General features: G+C 42.4%; 1 protein-coding gene across 2 annotated transcripts in view; it reads left to right on the top strand.

The window, feature by feature from the left end:
- Window positions 1-19148, top strand: part of LOC140740297 (uncharacterized) — a 406935-nt gene that overhangs the window by 307299 nt on the left and 80488 nt on the right. For both annotated transcript variants that reach the window (XM_073069447.1, XM_073069446.1), the window contains 3 exons: window positions 3111-3164; window positions 5183-5290; window positions 14684-14737. In XM_073069447.1, coding sequence (XP_072925548.1) covers window positions 3111-3164; window positions 5183-5290; window positions 14684-14737 — 216 coding nt within the window. The remainder of the gene's footprint in view (window positions 1-3110; window positions 3165-5182; window positions 5291-14683; window positions 14738-19148) is intronic.

Here is a 19148-nt window from a genome sequence, read left to right as displayed (position 1 = left end):
TGACACATGACCAGGTTCATTTCCCAATACCAGATGAAGTACAGTCTCTCTTCTTATAGGCTTATCTACATATTATGTCAGGAAACCTTCCTGAACACACCTAACAAACACCACCCCATCTAAACCCCTTGCTCTAGAGAGATGCCAATCAATATTTGGGAAATTAAAATCTCCCACCACGACAACCCTGTTGTTATTATTACACCTTTCTAGAATCTGTCTTCCTAACTGCTCCTCAATGTCCTTGTTACTATTGGGTGGTCTATATAAAACACCCGGTAGCGTTACTGACCTCTTCCTGTTTCTAACTTCCACTCACAGAGACTCAGTAGACAATCCCTGACGCCGTGACACTATCTCTGATCAGCTGTGCCATGCCCCCACCTCTTTTGCCTCCCTCCTTGTCCTTTCTGAAACATCTACAGCCTGGCATTCTTAAGTAACCATTCCTGCCCTTGCGCCATCCAAGTCTCTGTGATGGCCACAACATCATAGCTCCAAGTACAGATCCACGCTTGAAACTCATCTGCTTTGTCCATGATGCTTCTTGCATTAAAATAGACACATCTCAAACCATCGGTCTGAGTGTATCCTTTCTCTATCACCTGCCTATCCTCCCTCTCGCACTGTCTCCAGGCTTTCTCTATACGTGAACCCCTTCCTCCATCTCCTCAGTTCAATAGACAATACTGTAGACAATAGGTGCAGGAGTAGGCCATTTGGCCCTTCAAGCCAACACCACCATTCAATGTGATCATGGCTGATCATCCACAATCAGTACCCCATTCCGGCCTTCTCCCCATATCCCTTGACTCTGCTATCTTTAAGAGCTCTATCTAACTCTTTTGTGAAAGCATCCAGAGAATTGGCCTCCACTGTCTTCCAAGGCAGAACATTCCATAGATCTACAACTCTCTGGGTGAAAAAGTTTTTCACCTAGTTCGTTCCTACCCCCAGCAAATATAGTTTAAACTCTCCCCAATAGCCTTAGCAAACCTCCCTGCCAGGATATTGGTCCCCCTTGGATTCAAGCGCAACCTGTCCTTCTACAGGTCACACCTGCCCCAAAAGAGGTCCCAATGATCTAGAAATCTGAATCTCTGTCCCCTATTCCAATTGTTCAGCCACGCATTTATCCTCCACCTCATTTTATTCCTATTCTCACTGTCACATGGCACAGGCAGCAATCCTGAGATTACTACCTTTGTGGTCCTGCTTCTGAACTTCCTTCCTAACTCCCTGTAGTCTGCTTTCAGGACCTCCTCCCTTTTTCTATCTATGTCATTGGTACCAATATGTACCACGACCTCTGGCTGTTCACCTTCCCACTTCAGGATATCGTGGACGTGATGTGAAACAATTTGGATCCTGGCACCTGGGAGGCAAACTACCATCAGCGTTTCTTTCCTACGACCACAGAATCGCCTGTCTGATCCCCTAACTATAGAGTCCCCTATTACTGCTGCCTTCTTTCTTTCCCTGCCCTTCTGAGCCACAGGACCAGACTCCGTACCAGAGGTGCGGCCACTGTTGCTTCCCCCCGGTAGACCATCTGCCCCCAACAGTACTCAAACAGGAGTACTTATTGTTAAGGGGGACAGCCACAGTGGTACTCTCTAGCATATAACTCCTGCCTTTCCCTCTCCACTTAACCATCTCCCAAGGTATTAGGCAGAAGGAGGAGATGTGGCTAACTAGAATTATTGATCAGTTTAATTGCCTGGGGGAAGAAGCTTTTAAGGTGGTGTGAAGTTTTTGTTTGAATAGCCCTGTGGTGTTTTTCCAGAAGGGGATTTTGGAAAAGGCAGCTTTCAGGGTGGGTAGTGTCCACAATAATTTTTCTTGCCTGCTTCTTTGTCATGGATATATACACATCACAGGCATATTGCATTAGAGACATGACATTCATAAGGAGAACATAAATTATACAGAAGTGTACATGGAAGTACATGATGAGTTCCTGAGTATTTTTGGAACAGGCCAGAACATTGAGTGGTAGAAGGGTAGACATTGTTGATGTACAGACCATTAGTGAAACTTAAACACCAGTCCATCCATTTTATAGTCAGCTCAGGCAGTGGAATTCTACTTGGTGTGTGTATTTTCGCATTTGTGTATATTTTACTAACTTTACTTGAAGCAATGTAAGTATAAAGTGCACATGTTTCATTATTTTTTCGGGGAGATAGGGTGTCTTTATGAAGGAAAAAGTGTGTTTAATGGATTTGCTAGAATAGTTTGAAACTCTGTCAGACAGGGTTGCTCAGTAGATGGAATGTACTGGGATTACCAGCACGCAATAGTTAAGGTTCCACTTTTTGCACTGCACCCCTTACCTGTCACCTTAACAAATGTAATTAATGTGGTGAGTGTTCACAGGATTGAGGGGAACAGATTGGCATTTTTCAGGAAGTAGATGACTAACAAAAAACAGACAAAACCCACTATGGATGCTGGAATCTGTAGCAAATACAAAATGCTGGAGAAACGCACCTGTGGATGGAAATGGATAGTCAAGTTTCTGGATCGTGACCTTTTATCTGGACTGCTAGTGCAATTTTTGTTAGATGCAATGAAATGGTAAAAAAATACGTGGTGCATTATTAACGGGAGAGCATATGTGGCTTTATGAAAGAGAAATTGTGTTAAACAAATTTGCTAGTCCAAGTGGAAGCTTTCAACCCGAAACACCAACTGTCCATTTCCCTCCATGGACGCTACCTGTCTTGTTGCATTTCTCCAGTATCCTGTGTAATGGTAACAAAAAAAAACAGTTAAGATAAATGTGTATTTTCCTTTGAAGACGCACATAATCTGCTCAGCCCTATTTTTTTTAATCAATTACCGGTAAGTGCCTCTGTTAATTTTCAATGGTAAATAAATGATACCATTTTCCATCAACAGCAAAAATTATATTATTTGCTCACTGCTGATAAAAAGCTTACTGTTTAGGGTTGAGCTGGTGTGAGCAAAGCTCCACAAATGGAGAAATCTTTAACTAGTTCAGAAGCTATTTAAGGTTCAAAGGAAAATAAGTCAACACTGGAGCAATCAGTGCCAGTTTAATTACCATTAATACACTCAGAACAACTTTGTCTTTCCTCCTATAGGGTCCTCCAGGTCCAATGGGGATTCAAGGCCCAATTGGACAACGTGGTCCCATTGTAAGTATAATTTCCACTTCATGTTCTGCTGTTGCTGTTTACGTGAAGATCCATTTATAATATGATTCCATACTCATTGTTATTAGCCCAGTAATACCCCATGTTTCTCATGAGGTCAGTTGTCAAGGGTGAAAAGTCATGAAAACAACTCCAAGGCATCTGTGTTGAGGTGGCCCATTCCAGACTAGAGAAGGCAGACCTCAGTGTTCTTCAGGAGATTTGCTTTAAAGGAAGGTAGTGGGGGCAGTGGATTTACAACTTAGATTAGTTGTTTTCTAATCACACAATGCCTCTCTTTGATGGAGAGGCAGACAGTTTTGCACTGAATCTCACAGTTTCAGCAGGACATGTTATTCCATCTGTCGTCTCCGTGATAAAAAATGCCAAAGCAATGTAAATGTGGCACCTGTCCTGCGCCGACCAGTGGGTATCCGGGGTGGGATGAGATGTGCATTTGGTGGATGGACTAAGATGGGCATTTTTTTGAAGGACAGTGGGGGATAGTTCCATTGTGTGGCCCAGGGAACTGGGAGTTCAGAGGCTTTCACAAGGTTTTAATGGGTGTGGGGCAATCTGAGCTGTAGTCAAGGGGTGACACAGGTGGGCAGAGGCAACAATGCACTGTGAGAGGGAAAGTCCAAGACAAAGGGCAGCAATTAACTTGGCCGACAGACAGCGCAGCCCACATTGCCTCACAACAGTCCAATGATGTAGAATAGGTTGGGACCACATATTGGCTGACTCCAAAAAGCCCAAAACAAATTTCCTGGGTGGTGTTGAATAATCTCACCACAGATTACTTTATCATTGTTATGGATTTGAATTAGGAGGTAATGTTGGTTTTTGGTCTTTTGAGCTTTTGCCCCTATAGAGCAAGTATTCAAAACTATGAAGTATGCCACATGTGCTTTTATAATCTTACCTAGTCAGAGTAGGGTCACACATTGATGTAGCAGATAGTGCTGCTGCTATATTCAAAATCCTGAGGTTTAACTCCGAACTTCAGTGCTCCCTGTGTGGAGTCTGCACGGTCTCTGCTTTGAGGGAGTCGACTTTCCTGGATACTCTGGTTCCACCCCGCCCCCCCACCGATCCCTTATGGGTGGCTGGAGAATTGGGGGGATTGAATGGGAATGTGTCAAAGAACAGGACGCAGACACATGCACAAAGGAATGGGACTAAGAGCCAGCATAGATTTGATGGGTCAAATGGCTTCCTTACTTCAGGAGAAAATAGGAAGGATGTTGAAGCATCAGCGAGGGTGCAGAGGAGATTTACCAAGATACTGCCTGGATTAAACAGCATGTCTTAATGAGGAGAGATTAAGCAAGCTATGGTTTTTCTTTTTGGAGCAAGGGATGAAGTGCGGTGATGTTGAGACAACCAGTGTCTTTTTCCTAGAGTGACAACAGCTAATATGAGAGGGAAGACTATTAAAGTTAATAGAGGAAAGTATAGGAGGGATGGCAGCAATGGATTTTTTAAACAGAGTGTGGTGACTGTGTGGAATACACTGCCAGGGGTGGTGGTGGAGGCAGATACATTAGCACAGGTAAGAGACTCTTAGATAGGAACATTGATGAAAGAAAGGTGGCAGGCTATGTGGGAAGGAAGGGTCAGATTGCTCTTGGAGTAGATTAAAAGGTCAGAGAAACCTTGTGGGCTGTACTGTTGTATGTTACATAAATTCTGAAAAATCCAAATATGAAAATATTTCAGTACCAGAATAAATCACTGCTGATGCTTGAAATTGGCAGTAATACAGAACTGGAAGCACCCAACAGAGTGGGCAGCATCTGTGCAGAGAGAAACAGTCAACACTTCAGGTTCCTTCTTGTGGGTTTCTCGATTATCAATGATTCTTCTCACCCTTGGAGTATAATTCAAAGTGCCCTTTGTCTCTGACTGGGATATTATCGTGTATTTTTGTCACTATCTGCCTGTTGTCTTACAGCAGCATTCACTCCTCCTGGACACGTCATCAGTAAGAATCATGCATGTTTATTTTGTGTGTGTAGGGAGCTGATGGTGAACCCGGTCCGAGAGGGCAGCAAGGCATGCGAGGACAGAAAGGTGATGAGGGCATTCGAGGATTTCCAGGACCCCTTGGTCCTACTGGGCTCCAGGTAATCAAACTTTTTTTGGACAAAAGATGTTCCCTTCCGATTCTCTTTGTGAAACAAACAGGGGGTACCAAGTATCGTGACCATTGAGTGTATTTCTTTATGTTCATGGTCTTCTCCACTCTAGCCTATCCACTAAAGAATTCAATGTGTTGTACATTCGGAGGTGCTCTTCTGCACACCACTGTTGGAATGCGTGGTTATTTGAGGTACTGTCGCCTTCTTGTCAGCTTCAACCAGTCTGGTTATTCTTCTCTGACTTCCCATTAACAAGGCATTTTTGCCCACAGAACTGCCATTCACTGGATGTTTTCTGTTTCTCGCATTCTCTTTAATCTCTAGAGACTGTTGTGTGTTAAAGTCCCAGAAGATTAGCCATTTCTGAGATACTTAAACCATCCAATCTGGCACCAACAATCATTCCGTGGTCAAAATCACTTAGATCACATTTCTTTCCCATTCTAATGTTTGGTCTGAGGAACAAATAAACCTCTTGACCATGTCTGCATGCTTTTATGCATTGCGTTGTTACTGCATGATTGGCTGATTAGATATTTGCATTACCGAGCAGGTGTACAGGTTACCTAATAAAGTGGGCACTGAGTGTATGTCTTAATTAAAATCAGATTGCTCTAAAAGCAAGAATGATCTGTAATGATTCATTTGTTTTATAGTCAAACAGTCAGTCAGTGGTTGAGCTTGCCTTAAGTGGTTCAGAATCAGCATCAGCTTTATTGTCACTGATGTGAAATTTGTTGTTTGTGGCAGCAGCGCAAAGACACAAAACTGGTATAAATTGCAAAACAGATAGTGTGGAGAAAGGGAATACTGAGATAATATGATATGATTTTTTGTGCCTTGAGAGGTTAAGTGATGGACTTTTCAAGGCTTAACCTAATTTGTATCCTAGCTCAGTCTCAACTCTTTAGCCAGAAGGTCAGATATTATTTCACAGGCACTGTTCAGTTTTTTTAGGAAATAAACCCATATGCCAGGGGCATTAGTTGACTCCAAGACACATAGTTAGTGACTTTTTTTGGGAAGCAACCTTGGACCATGGAGGGATTCTAATCTGTGGATTTCAGTTGAAACCTGCTAAGAGTTGCCCTTCCCCCTGAGCTACTGGTTCTGCTAACGTCACAAGGATTGAATGTAAAAGGTGAAGATCAGGGGATTAATATTAATGATGGAATCATTCTGGCAAAGAAGGACATTACGTCATAGCATCATAGAGAAGTACAGTGCAGAAACAGGCCCTTCAGCCCATCTAGTTTGTGCCAAAACAAATTAAACTGCCTATGCCCATCAAACTGACATGGGACCATAGCCCTCCACACCACTTTCACCCATGCACCTATCCAAATTTCTCCTAAAAATTGAAATTGTGCTCACATGAGCCACACTCCCATGACCCTCTGAGTGAAGAAGTTTCTCCTCATATTCCCCTTAAACTTTTCTCCTTACACCCTTAACCTATGATCTCTCGTTGTAGTCCACACAAACCTCATAATTTTGCATACCTCTATCCAATCTCCTCTCAATCTTCTATGTTCTAAGGAATAAAGTTCTAATCTATTCAATCTTTCCTTATAACCCAGGTCCTCTAGACCCAGCAAGGTCCTTGTAAATCTTCTCCATATTCTTTCAATCTTGTTTACCTCTTTCCTGAAAGCAACCAAAACTGGTCACAATACTCCAAATTAGGCCTCACCAAAGTTTTATAAAATTCAACATAACATCCCATCTCCCGTACTCAGAGCAGACAAACTTTATTGATCCCGAGGGAAACTGTGTTTTGTTACAGTCGCACCAACCAAGAATAGTGTAGAAATATAGCAATATAAAACCATAAATAATTAAATAATAATAAGTAAATTATGCCAAGTGGAAATTAGTCCAGGACCAGCCTATTGGCTCAGGGTGTCTGACACTCCGAGGGAGGAGTTGTAAAGTTTGATGGCCACAGGCAGGAATGACTTTCTATGACACTCAGTGTTGTATCTTGGTGGAATGAGTCTCTGGCTGAATGTACTCCTGTGCCTAACCAGTACATTATGGAGTGGATGGGAAACATTGTCCAAGATGGCATGCAACTTGGACAGCATCCTCTTTTCAGACACCACCGTCAGAGAGTCCAGTTCCACCCCCACAACATCACTGGCCTTACGAATGAGTGTGTTGATTTTGTTGGTGTCTGCTACCCTCAGCCTGCTGCCCCAGCACACAGCAGCAAACATGATAGCACTGGTCACCACAGACTCGTAGAACATCCTCAGCATCGTCCGGCAGATGTTAAAGGACCTCAGTCTCCTCAGGAAATAGAGACTGCTCTGACCCTTCTTGTAGACAGCCTCAGTGTTCTTTGACCAGTCCAGTGTATTGTTAGTTCGTATCCCCAGGTATTTGTAATTCTCCACCATGTCCACACTGACCCCTTGGATGGAAACAGGGGTCACCGGTGCCTTAGCCCTCCTCAGGTCCACCACCAGCTCCTTAGTCTTCTTCACATTAAGCTGCAGATGGTTCTGCTCACACCATGTGACAAAGTTTCCCACCGTAGCCCTGTACTCAGCCTCATCTCCCTTGCTAATGGATCCAACTATGGCAGAGTCATGAGAAAACATGAAGGCCAATGTGCTAAAAGCTTTCTTTACGACCCAATCTACCTGTGACAGCACTTTCAATGGATTATGGACCTGTATTCCCAGATCCCTTTGTTCTACCACACTCCTCAGTGCCCTAACATTCACTGTATAAGACCTATCCTGGTTGGTCCTACCGAAATGCAAAACCTCACACTGGTCTACGTTAAAATCCATCTGTCATTTTTCAGCCCAATTTTTCAGTTGATCCGGATCCTTCTGCAAGCCATGATAGCCTTCCTCATTATCTACTACACCCCCAATCTTGGTGTCATCTGCAATTTGCTGATCCAGTTAACCACATTATCATCCAGATCAATGAAGTCTCAGTCTTGTCTCTCCTCTTTCTCCCTCTCCACATCTCTCTCTGTATCTTTCTTTCTTTCTTTATCTATATCTCTTTGCCTGTTTCTTTACCTATCTATCCAACACTGCACCTCTCTGTCTCTTTGCATCTCTCTCCACATCTCTTATTCTGTGTCCCACACTCTCTTTATCTGTACATCTATCTCTCTTTAAATATATCTTTCCATTTCTCTGTCCCTCTCTGTCTCTATCTCTATCTGTCTTTCTGTCTTTTATGTCTGCCTCTCTCTTAACTTCTCACTAGAAGGTTCTGTAACAAGCCTGTCTCGACAAAATGTTATTCAATCAGTGGTTGAATGAAGGATTGAGCAACTTAACTGCTCCAGGCAAAAGGAAGCTTTAAGGTGATTGATGCGACCCTCACATACTTGCCCTAACCTTCTTGTCACTGAGTCCCAGTTTAATTATCATTCTGGTGGACAATTTCCTGGCTTAATTCACTTTAATGGAGCCTCCTTGTTGGGGGATTGTCACATGTGGTTTGTCTGCAAATGAGTAATCAACTTGTGGAAATGAAAAATCCTGCCTGTTACCATTAATAGTTTTGGAGTGAGCATGTTCTTGATTCTTAAAGGCTAAAGGCCCTTGAATCACCTCTCACCTACCTTGTGGCAGTGTGATCTACCACTGAATGGAGAAATATCCCTTCCTGTAGCAAACAGGGAACCAAATCCTCATTCCCTCCTAATTGGGAGTGCATCTGTGGCTGCACTTGTTCGAATCATCCTCAAAATTAATAACATTTAAGACTATAAGACATAAAAGCAGAATTAGGCCATTCAGTCATCACGCCTGCTTTGCTATTTCTGCATGGCTGATTTATTATCCTTCTCAACCCAATACCTCTGCCTCCCCCCATAATCAAGAACCTTTGAGCCTCCACTGTAAACCTCCTCAGCTTTCTGTAGCAATGAATTCCACAGATGACTCAACGCCCTCTGGCTAAAGAAATTCTTCTGCATCTCCATTCTGAGGCTACGTCCACACTACACCAGATAAATCCATAACTGAAGCTTTTTCTCTTCGTTTTTACCCTCTGTCCACACTAAAACAGCATTTTTGTCCCCCGAAACTGAGCTTTTCAGAAACGCTCTCCAAAGTGTGTAATTTTGAAAACACCAGATTGGCCGGAGCAGTGTGGACGGGGTAACCAGAGACTTCTGAAAACGCTGTCAGATGGCAGTGCTATTTCATTGTTTTCTTGAATGCAACCTAACAATTTCAGAACAGATGGCAACAAGACTGACACCAGAAGAGTTAGAAATGTACTCACCAAATACTTTGACCCATAACTTACTGAATACATAAGTATACTCACTTTGCCCTGTTTTCTGTCCTTGCTCGTATGAAGGTGGTTTACCTATTTATGCAAGTACTCTGACAATAGATGTGTAACAGCCTAATGTAATGTTGTATGGAAATACAAGATAACACTGATGCAGACATGTTTTATACATTTAACAAGGTGCTTTATTAATGCAACAGAGTTAGTCAGTTTTTCAATGTTCGTCATCAGCCGGGTCACTCTGTCCATGAACTCCCTGTCGGTTGCCTCCGTATGCTCCAGTATTTCTTTTTACTTTTAAGCTCTCCTGCACGAGAGCCAACAGCTGTCCATCATTTTAAGTTTTTCCAGTCTGTAACTACACAAACACGTACTTTCACGGCGAGATTCGACACCAAATATGTCGCTTGTTTTTGGTAGATGTATCCTGCGCATGCGCAGTAGGAGGAGATTCGCCAAAATCTCTGTTTCAATGTGGACAGAGATATTTTTAAAGTTGCATAGTGTGGATGCCTATCATTTTTACACGAAACCGGCATTTTCAAAATTATCCGGTCTAGTGTGGATGTAGCCTGAAAGAATGTCCTTGTATTCTGAGTCTGTGCTCTTTGGCCTTAGACTCCCCCACTATCAGAAACATACCCTCCGCATCCTTTCAATAGGTCTTTGACTATTCAGTAGGTTTCAATGAAATTCTCCTCCTCCCCCATTCTTCACAACTCCAGCGAGTACAGGCCCAGAGCCATCAAACACTCCTCATACATTAAGGCTACATTCTCACTGAGCCAGTAAATTTTAAAAATGCTGGTGTCGCGAAAAGACGACAGGTGCCTACACCAGGCGTTTCTGAAAATACCTCCGTCCACATTAAAATGGGTATTTGGGCGAATCTCCTCCTGCTGGGCACACGGGCAGGACACAGCTACAGAAAACAAGCGAAGAAGAAACAGTATACAATTTCCATTTCCTCCTCTTAGTTCAAGAAAACAACGAAATGCTGTGTTGCTGCCACCATCTGTACCGGCACGTCATGACAGCGTTTTTAAAAAGCTCCAGTTACCCCATACACACTGCACCACCCAGCCGGAGTTTTCAGATTTACACACTCTGGAGAGCGTTTTAGAAAAGCTCCATTTTCGGGGGAGGAAAATGCTGTTTCAGTGTGGACAGAGGGTCAAAACGAAGAGAAAACGCTTTGGTTACGGATTTATCTGGTCTAGTGTGGACGAGTGTAAGTTTTTCATTCCCAAGGTCATTATTACGAACTTTCTCCAGACCCTTTCCAATGCCAGCACATGCTTTTTCAGATATAGGGTCCAAAACTGCTCACGGTACTCCAAATGCATCTGACCAATGCCTTCTAATGCCTCAGTTCCACCTTTGCATTGAAATCCCAATCCCTCTGCAAATGACACTCCCAACATTGTATTTGTCTTCTTCCAACTCAAGTTGCAAGCTAACCTTTGGTGTATCAGGCTCTATAGCTCTCAAGTCACTTTGCATCTTTACTTCCTGAATTTGCTCCCCATTTAAAAATAATCTATACCTTCATTCTTTCTCCCAAAGTGCATGGCTGTTCATTTCCCTACACTGCATTTAATCTGCCACATCTGTTACTGGTGACAGATCTCGGAACGAGCTCTCTAAAACTGCTCACAATACTCTGGGTCGGCGTGGGCAGTGCCTTAAAGCCTCACTATTACATTCTTGCTTTTCTATTCTAGTCCTCTCAACATGGACTCAAAGAATAGTGGAGCTTCCAATGTTAAGGAAAGAGTTTAGAATAAGAAATTTGCACAGCATGGTTGGTCACTGTCTGAGAGCCATGTTAGAGATGTGGAGTTGGTGATCATTTTCGTGGGACTGAGTGAATGCAAGAGGAAGCTAAGGGTTTTCATATACAGTTAGGCAGTTCATTCAGAAGATGTTTGCTCACAGATTGTATGCTGCCTTACCAGCTTGGCATGGTAGGAAGCCAAGAGTCTCCACCACCCCTCAAGGCTTCACTTCTGTGTAATAATAACTAAGTCCTCCAGTATCAGTTTCATAATTTGGAAGCAGTGATGAAATGAGGCCTAAGTACATGTACAGGTCAGTAACTATTTAGAGAAGAGCTGGGATTTCACTCAATGTCCTGATGAATGATTTGAATGAAACTGAAACCTTACAGTAAATGCATGAATATAGAACATAGAATATTACAGCACAGTACAGACCCTCTGGCCCAGGATGCTATGCTAACCTTTTAACCTACTCTAAGATCAATCTAGCCCTTCCCCCTGCAGGGCCCTCTATTTCCTATCATCCATGTGCCCCTAATGTATCTGACTCCACCACCACCACTGGCAGGGTGGTCCATGCTCCTGTGTAAAGAACCTACAGTAGGGTGCAAAACTCTCAGGCACTTATATAAAGCTAGGGTGCCTAAGACTTTTACACAGTATTGTATTTGTCAATGTGGAGCACAGAGTGAGTTTGAAAATCTGCCAGCAGCAAGGTATGTTGGGAATGATGAGGGTGGAGTGCCATGGGAGGGGTGTGGTACGTGTGGCAGAGAAGGAGCGTTAGGGGTGAAGTGTGGTGTGTGTGCAGACACATTCAACCCTGAGACACCAGGCAAGGTCATCTGATTCCAAACAACTGGTTTATTGATCATTACAGAGTGTCTCTCTGCAGCTTCCTGCTCCCTCCCCTCTCCCTTCCCCAACCATGATTCCCCTCTCCCTGTCCTCTTCCCACTCTCAGGTCACAGTAGAAACCCATACTTAAATCAGGGTTATCATCATTCATACATGTCATGAAATTAGTTTTTTCTGCGGTAGCAGTAAAGTGCAATACATAGAATTACCACAGTACTGTGCAAAAGTCTGAGAACCACAGCTATATTTATGTGCCCAAGACTTTTGCACAGTACTGTGTCTCTGACATCCCCCTCAGACTTCCCTCCAAACACTTTAAAATTATGCCCCTCATATTAGCCATTTCAGCTCTGTCTGTCCACTCTATCAGAGCCCCTTATCATCTTGTACACCTAGACAGTCACCTCTCATCCTAATTTCCCCCAGAAAGAAAAAGCCCTGGCATGCTCAACCTATCCTCTCTAAAGCTTTCACATCCTTCCTATAATGAAGTGACCAGAACTGAACAAAATATTCCAAGTGTGGTCTAACCAGGGTTTTATAGACCATAAGACAGGAGCAGAATTAGGCCATCTGGCCCATCAAGTCTACTCCGCCATTCAATCATGGCTGATTTTTTTTCTCCTCAAGCCCACTTCTCAGCCTTCTCCCCATAATGCCATGTCCAATTAAGAATCTATCAATCTCTGCCTTAAATACGTCCAACGACCTGGGCTCCACAGCTGCTTGTGGCAACAAATTCTACAACTTCACCATCCCTTGGCTAAAGAAATTTCTCTCCATCTCTGTTTTGAAAGGGCGCCCCTCTATCCTGAGGCTGTGCCCTCTTGTCCTAGACTCTTCCACCATGGGAAACATCCTTTCCACATCTACTCTGTCTAGGCCTTCCAACATTCAAAAGGTTTCAATGAGATCCCCCCTCATCCTTCTGAATTCCAGTGAGTACAGACACAGAGCTATCAAACGTTCCTCGTATGAACGCAAACCCCTGACTAATAAAGACTACACACCATATGCATTTTTAACAACCCTATGAACATGACTTCATCAATGGCGGGGTGTGGGCCGTGTACGGGCAGAAGAGATTTAGCTTAATATGAGAACATGTTCAACACAGGCACAATGGACTGAATGGTCTGTTCCTGTGCTGTAATAGTCTATCTTCTATATTCCTTGTTCAATTGGTCACTTATTTCCTTTCCTGTTTGTGGAATCTTGCAGTGCACCAGTAAGCTACAGCCACACCAGAATAGGGGCAGGACTTTCTGAAGTAGCCTGGTATCACAACAGTTTTCACTGACAGAAAAGGGAATTCAATATGATATTATAGAAATACTGCAGAAGCTGTTCACCTGAGGTGGAAACAAGAACTGCTCAACAGGTCAGGCAGCAACTGCAGTGAGAGAACCAGAGCTGGTGCTTCAGATGGTTGAATCCCCATCCAGAGGGGTAGAAGAAGGTGGGGAGAGGACTGAAGGCAAGGTCTGTAAAGTGAAAGCCAAAAAGGAGTTGATGAAGGTGTGGGGAGAATAGAACAGGAATAATGCAAGTTTAGTATAACAATGTGTGTGCACTCGGTGGGCTGTAGGTTCCTGTTGTACTGTATGCCTAAAGATAAAGATAAGGATTAACTTTATTTGTCACTTGTACATTGAAACATGCACTGAAATGCATCGCCTGCATCAAATCAGTTCACTGAGGACTGCTGGGGGCAGCCTACATGTGTCGCTGCCCTCATGGCACCAACATAGGATGCCCACAACTTACTAACCCTAAACGTACATCTTCGGAATGTGAGAGGAAACCGGAGCACCCGGAGGAAACCTACTCAGTCACAGGGAGAGCATACAATCTCCTTAAAGACAGCAGTGGGAATTGAACCCCAAGTAGTGGTAATTGCAAAGCGAGTGGGCAAACTGCTACACTACCAGCTCTCCAAATGTAATGATTCAAAATAAACAATATGAAAAGTAACAAAGTCCTAGGAGATCTGAAAATAAAGAGTCATTATCTAAAGCTATTTAAGAAATGCCGAAGGATATGTAGGATTAAAATCCTACAAGTGTTTGCTGACTGAAAATTTGGTATTCAGTATTGCATTTCACCCATCACAAACATGAGAAAATCTGCAGATGCTGGAAATGCAAGCAACACACGCAAAATGCAAGAGGAACTCCATCCAGAAAATACTTCCGCATAGATGCTGCCTGGCCTGTGAAGTTCCTCCAGCATTTTGTGTGTGTTGCATTTCATTGCGTACAATTACATTTCTTGATTTGTCAAAATACTGTTCCATAAAAAAAAGTTTATGAGCTTAGATTGGGCTAGAACCATTAGAAGTCTCTGCTTTGAAAGTCTGGATATAATATCTATCTTGCAACTGAATTCAAGAATGATATCGAAAGATGAAAAGGCAGGGTGAACGGATCCATATCCTTACTGTGCTTCCCATTTTGTTTTCCAGGGAATGCCTGGGCTTCCTGGAGAGAAGGGTGAAAGTGGGAATGTTGGATTCATGGTAAGTGGATAGTGATACAAAAATAGGTTCACTTCCTATTGGGAGCCCCTGTCAAGCAAAGAACATTCACAGGCACATTACTTAAAGAAATCAGTATGCAGATGGCAAAACCAACTGGTTCGCCAGCTCTGATCTGCTGAAACTTAGATCAGTTGGTCACAGTCATATTCAGAAGGCATTTAAATCAGATACAGAACATTCACAGGCACATTACATCAGATAAAGAACATTCACAGGCACATTACATCCAATACAGAATGTTCACAGGCACATTACATCAGATACAGAACGTTCACAGGCACATTACATCCAATACAGAACGTTCACAGGCACATTTACATCCGATACAGAACATTCACAGGCACATTACATCCAATACAGAACGTTCACAGGCACATTTACATCAGATACAGAACGTTCACAGGCACATTACATCCAATACAGAACGTTCACAGGCACATTACATCAGATACAGAACATTCACAGGCACATTACATCCAATACAGAACATTCACAGGCACTTTACATCCAATATAGAACGTTCACAGGCACATTACATCAGATACAGAACATTCATAGGCACATTACATCCAATACAGAACATTCACAGGCACATTACATCCAGTACAGAACATTCACAGGCACATTACATCAGATACGGAACATTCACAGGCACATTACATCCAATACAGAACGTTCACAGGCACATTACATCCAATACAGAACATTCACAGGCACATTACATCCAATACAGAACATTCACAGGCACATTACATCAGATACAGAACATTCACAGGCACATTACATCAGATACAGAACATTCACAGGCATATTACATCCAATACAGAACGTTCACAGGCATATTACATCCAATACAGAACGTTCACAGGCACATTACATCAGATACAGAACATTCACAGGCACATTACATCCAAAAGAGAACATTCACAGGCACATTACATCCAATACAGAACATTCACAGGCACATTACTTCAGATACAGAACATTCACAGGCACATTACATCCAATACAGAACATTCACAGGCACATTACATCCAATACAGAACATTCACAGGCACATTACATCCAATACAGAACGTTCACAGGCACATTACATCAGATACAGAAAGTTCACAGGCACATTACATCAGATACAGAACATTCACAGGCACATTACATCAGATACAGAACATTCACAGGCACATTACATCCAATACAGAACGTTCACAGGCACATTACATCCAATACAGAACGTTCACAGGCACATTACATCCAATACAGAACATTCACAGGCACATTACATCAGATACAGAACATTCACAGGCACATTACATCCAATACAGAACATTCACAGGCACATTACATCCAATACAGAACGTTCACAGGCACATTACATCCAATACAGAATGTTCACAGGCACATTACATTCAGATACAGAAAGTTCACAGGCACATTACATCAGATACAGAACATTCACAGGCACATTACATCAGATACAGAACATTCACAGGCACATTACATCCAATACAGAACGTTCACAGGCACATTACATCCAATACAGAACGTTCACAGGCACATTACATCCAATACAGAACGTTCACAGGCACATTACATCCAATACAGAACGTTCACAGGCACATTACATCAGATACAGAACATTCACAGGCACATTACATCCAAAAGAGAACATTCACAGACACATTACATCCAATACAGAACATTCACAGGCACATTACTTCAGATACAGAACATTCACAGGCACATTACATCCAATACAGAACATTCACAGGCACATTACATCCAATACAGAACGTTCACAGGCACATTACATCCAATACAGAACATTCACAGGCACATTACATCCAATACAGAACGTTCACAGGCACATTACATCAGATACAGAACATTCACAGGCACATTACATCCAATACAGAACATTCACAGGCACATTACAACAGATACAGAACATTCACAGGCACATTACATCCAATACAGAACGTTCACAGGCACATTACATCAGATACAGAACATTCACAGGCACATTACATCCAATACAGAACATTCACAGGCACATTACATCCAATACAGAACGTTCACAGGCACATTACATCCAATACAGAACGTTCACAGGCACATTACATCCAATACAGAACGTTCACAGGCACATTACATCCAATACAGAACATTCACAGGCACATTACATCAGATACAGAACATCCACAGGCACATTACATCCAATACAGAACATTCACAGGCACATTACATCAGATACAGAACATTCACAGGCACATTACATCCAATACAGAACATTCACAGGCACATTACATCCAATACAGAACATTCACAGGCACATTACATCAGATACAGAACATTCACAGGCACATTACATCAGATACAGAACATTCACAGGCATATTACATCCAATACAGAACGTTCACAGGCATATTACATCCAATACAGAACGTTCACAGGCACATTACATCAGATACAGAACATTCACAGGCACATTACATCCAAAAGAGAACATTCACAGGCACATTACATCCAATACAGAACATTCACAGGCACATTACTTCAGATACAGAACATTCACAGGCACATTACATCCAATACAGAACATTCACAGGCACATTACATCCAATACAGAACATTCACAGGCACATTACATCCAATACAGAACGTTCACAGGCACATTACATCAGATACAGAAAGTTCACAGGCACATTACATCAGATACAGAACATTCACAGGCACATTACATCAGATACAGAACATTCACAGGCACATTACATCCAATACAGAACGTTCACAGGCACATTACATCCAATACAGAACGTTCACAGGCACATTACATCCAATACAGAACATTCACAGGCACATTACATCAGATACAGAACATTCACAGGCACATTACATCCAATACAGAACATTCACAGGCACATTACATCCAATACAGAACGTTCACAGGCACATTACATCCAATACAGAATGTTCACAGGCACATTACATTCAGATACAGAAAGTTCACAGGCACATTACATCAGATACAGAACATTCACAGGCACATTACATCAGATACAGAACATTCACAGGCACATTACATCCAATACAGAACGTTCACAGGCACATTACATCCAATACAGAACGTTCACAGGCACATTACATCCAATACAGAACGTTCACAGGCACATTACATCCAATACAGAACGTTCACAGGCACATTACATCAGATACAGAACATTCACAGGCACATTACATCCAAAAGAGAACATTCACAGACACATTACATCCAATACAGAACATTCACAGGCACATTACTTCAGATACAGAACATTCACAGGCACATTACATCCAATACAGAACATTCACAGGCACATTACATCCAATACAGAACGTTCACAGGCACATTACATCCAATACAGAACATTCACAGGCACATTACATCCAATACAGAACGTTCACAGGCACATTACATCAGATACAGAACATTCACAGGCACATTACATCCAATACAGAACATTCACAGGCACATTACAACAGATACAGAACATTCACAGGCACATTACATCCAATACAGAACGTTCACAGGCACATTACATCAGATACAGAACATTCACAGGCACATTACATCCAATACAGAACATTCACAGGCACATTACATCCAATACAGAACGTTCACAGGCACATTACATCCAATACAGAACGTTCACAGGCACATTACATCCAATACAGAACGTTCACAGGCACATTACATCCAATACAGAACATTCACAGGCACATTACATCAGATACAGAACATCCACAGGCACATTACATCCAATACAGAACATTCACAGGCACATTACATCAGATACAGAACATTCACAGGCACATTACATCCAATACAGAACATTCACAGGCACATTACATCCAATACAGAACATTCACAGGCACATTACATCAGATACAGAACATTCACAGGCACATTACATCAGATACAGAACATTCACAGGCACATTACATCAGATACAGAACATTCACAGGCACATTACATCCAATACAGAACGTTCGCAGGCACATTACATCAGATACAGAAAGTTCGCAGGCACATTACATCCAATACAGAACATTCACAGGCACATTACATCCAATACAGAACGTTCACAGGCACATTACATCCAATACAGAACATTCACAGGCACATTACATCCAATACAGAACGTTCACAGGCACATTACATCCAATACAGAACGTTCACAGGCACATTACATCAGATACAGAACATTCACAGGCACATTACATCAGATACAGAACATTCACAGGCACATTACATCAGATACAGAACATTCACAGTCACATTACATCCAATACAGAATATTCACAGGCACATTACATCCAATACAGAACGTTCACAGTCACATTACATCCGTTA

This window comes from Hemitrygon akajei, chromosome 16 (genome assembly GCF_048418815.1).
Source record: "Hemitrygon akajei chromosome 16, sHemAka1.3, whole genome shotgun sequence".
Lineage (NCBI taxonomy): Eukaryota > Metazoa > Chordata > Chondrichthyes > Myliobatiformes > Dasyatidae > Hemitrygon > Hemitrygon akajei.
The sequence above is the reverse complement of the archived record's forward strand: the minus strand, read 5'-3'. Positions and strand labels throughout refer to the sequence as shown.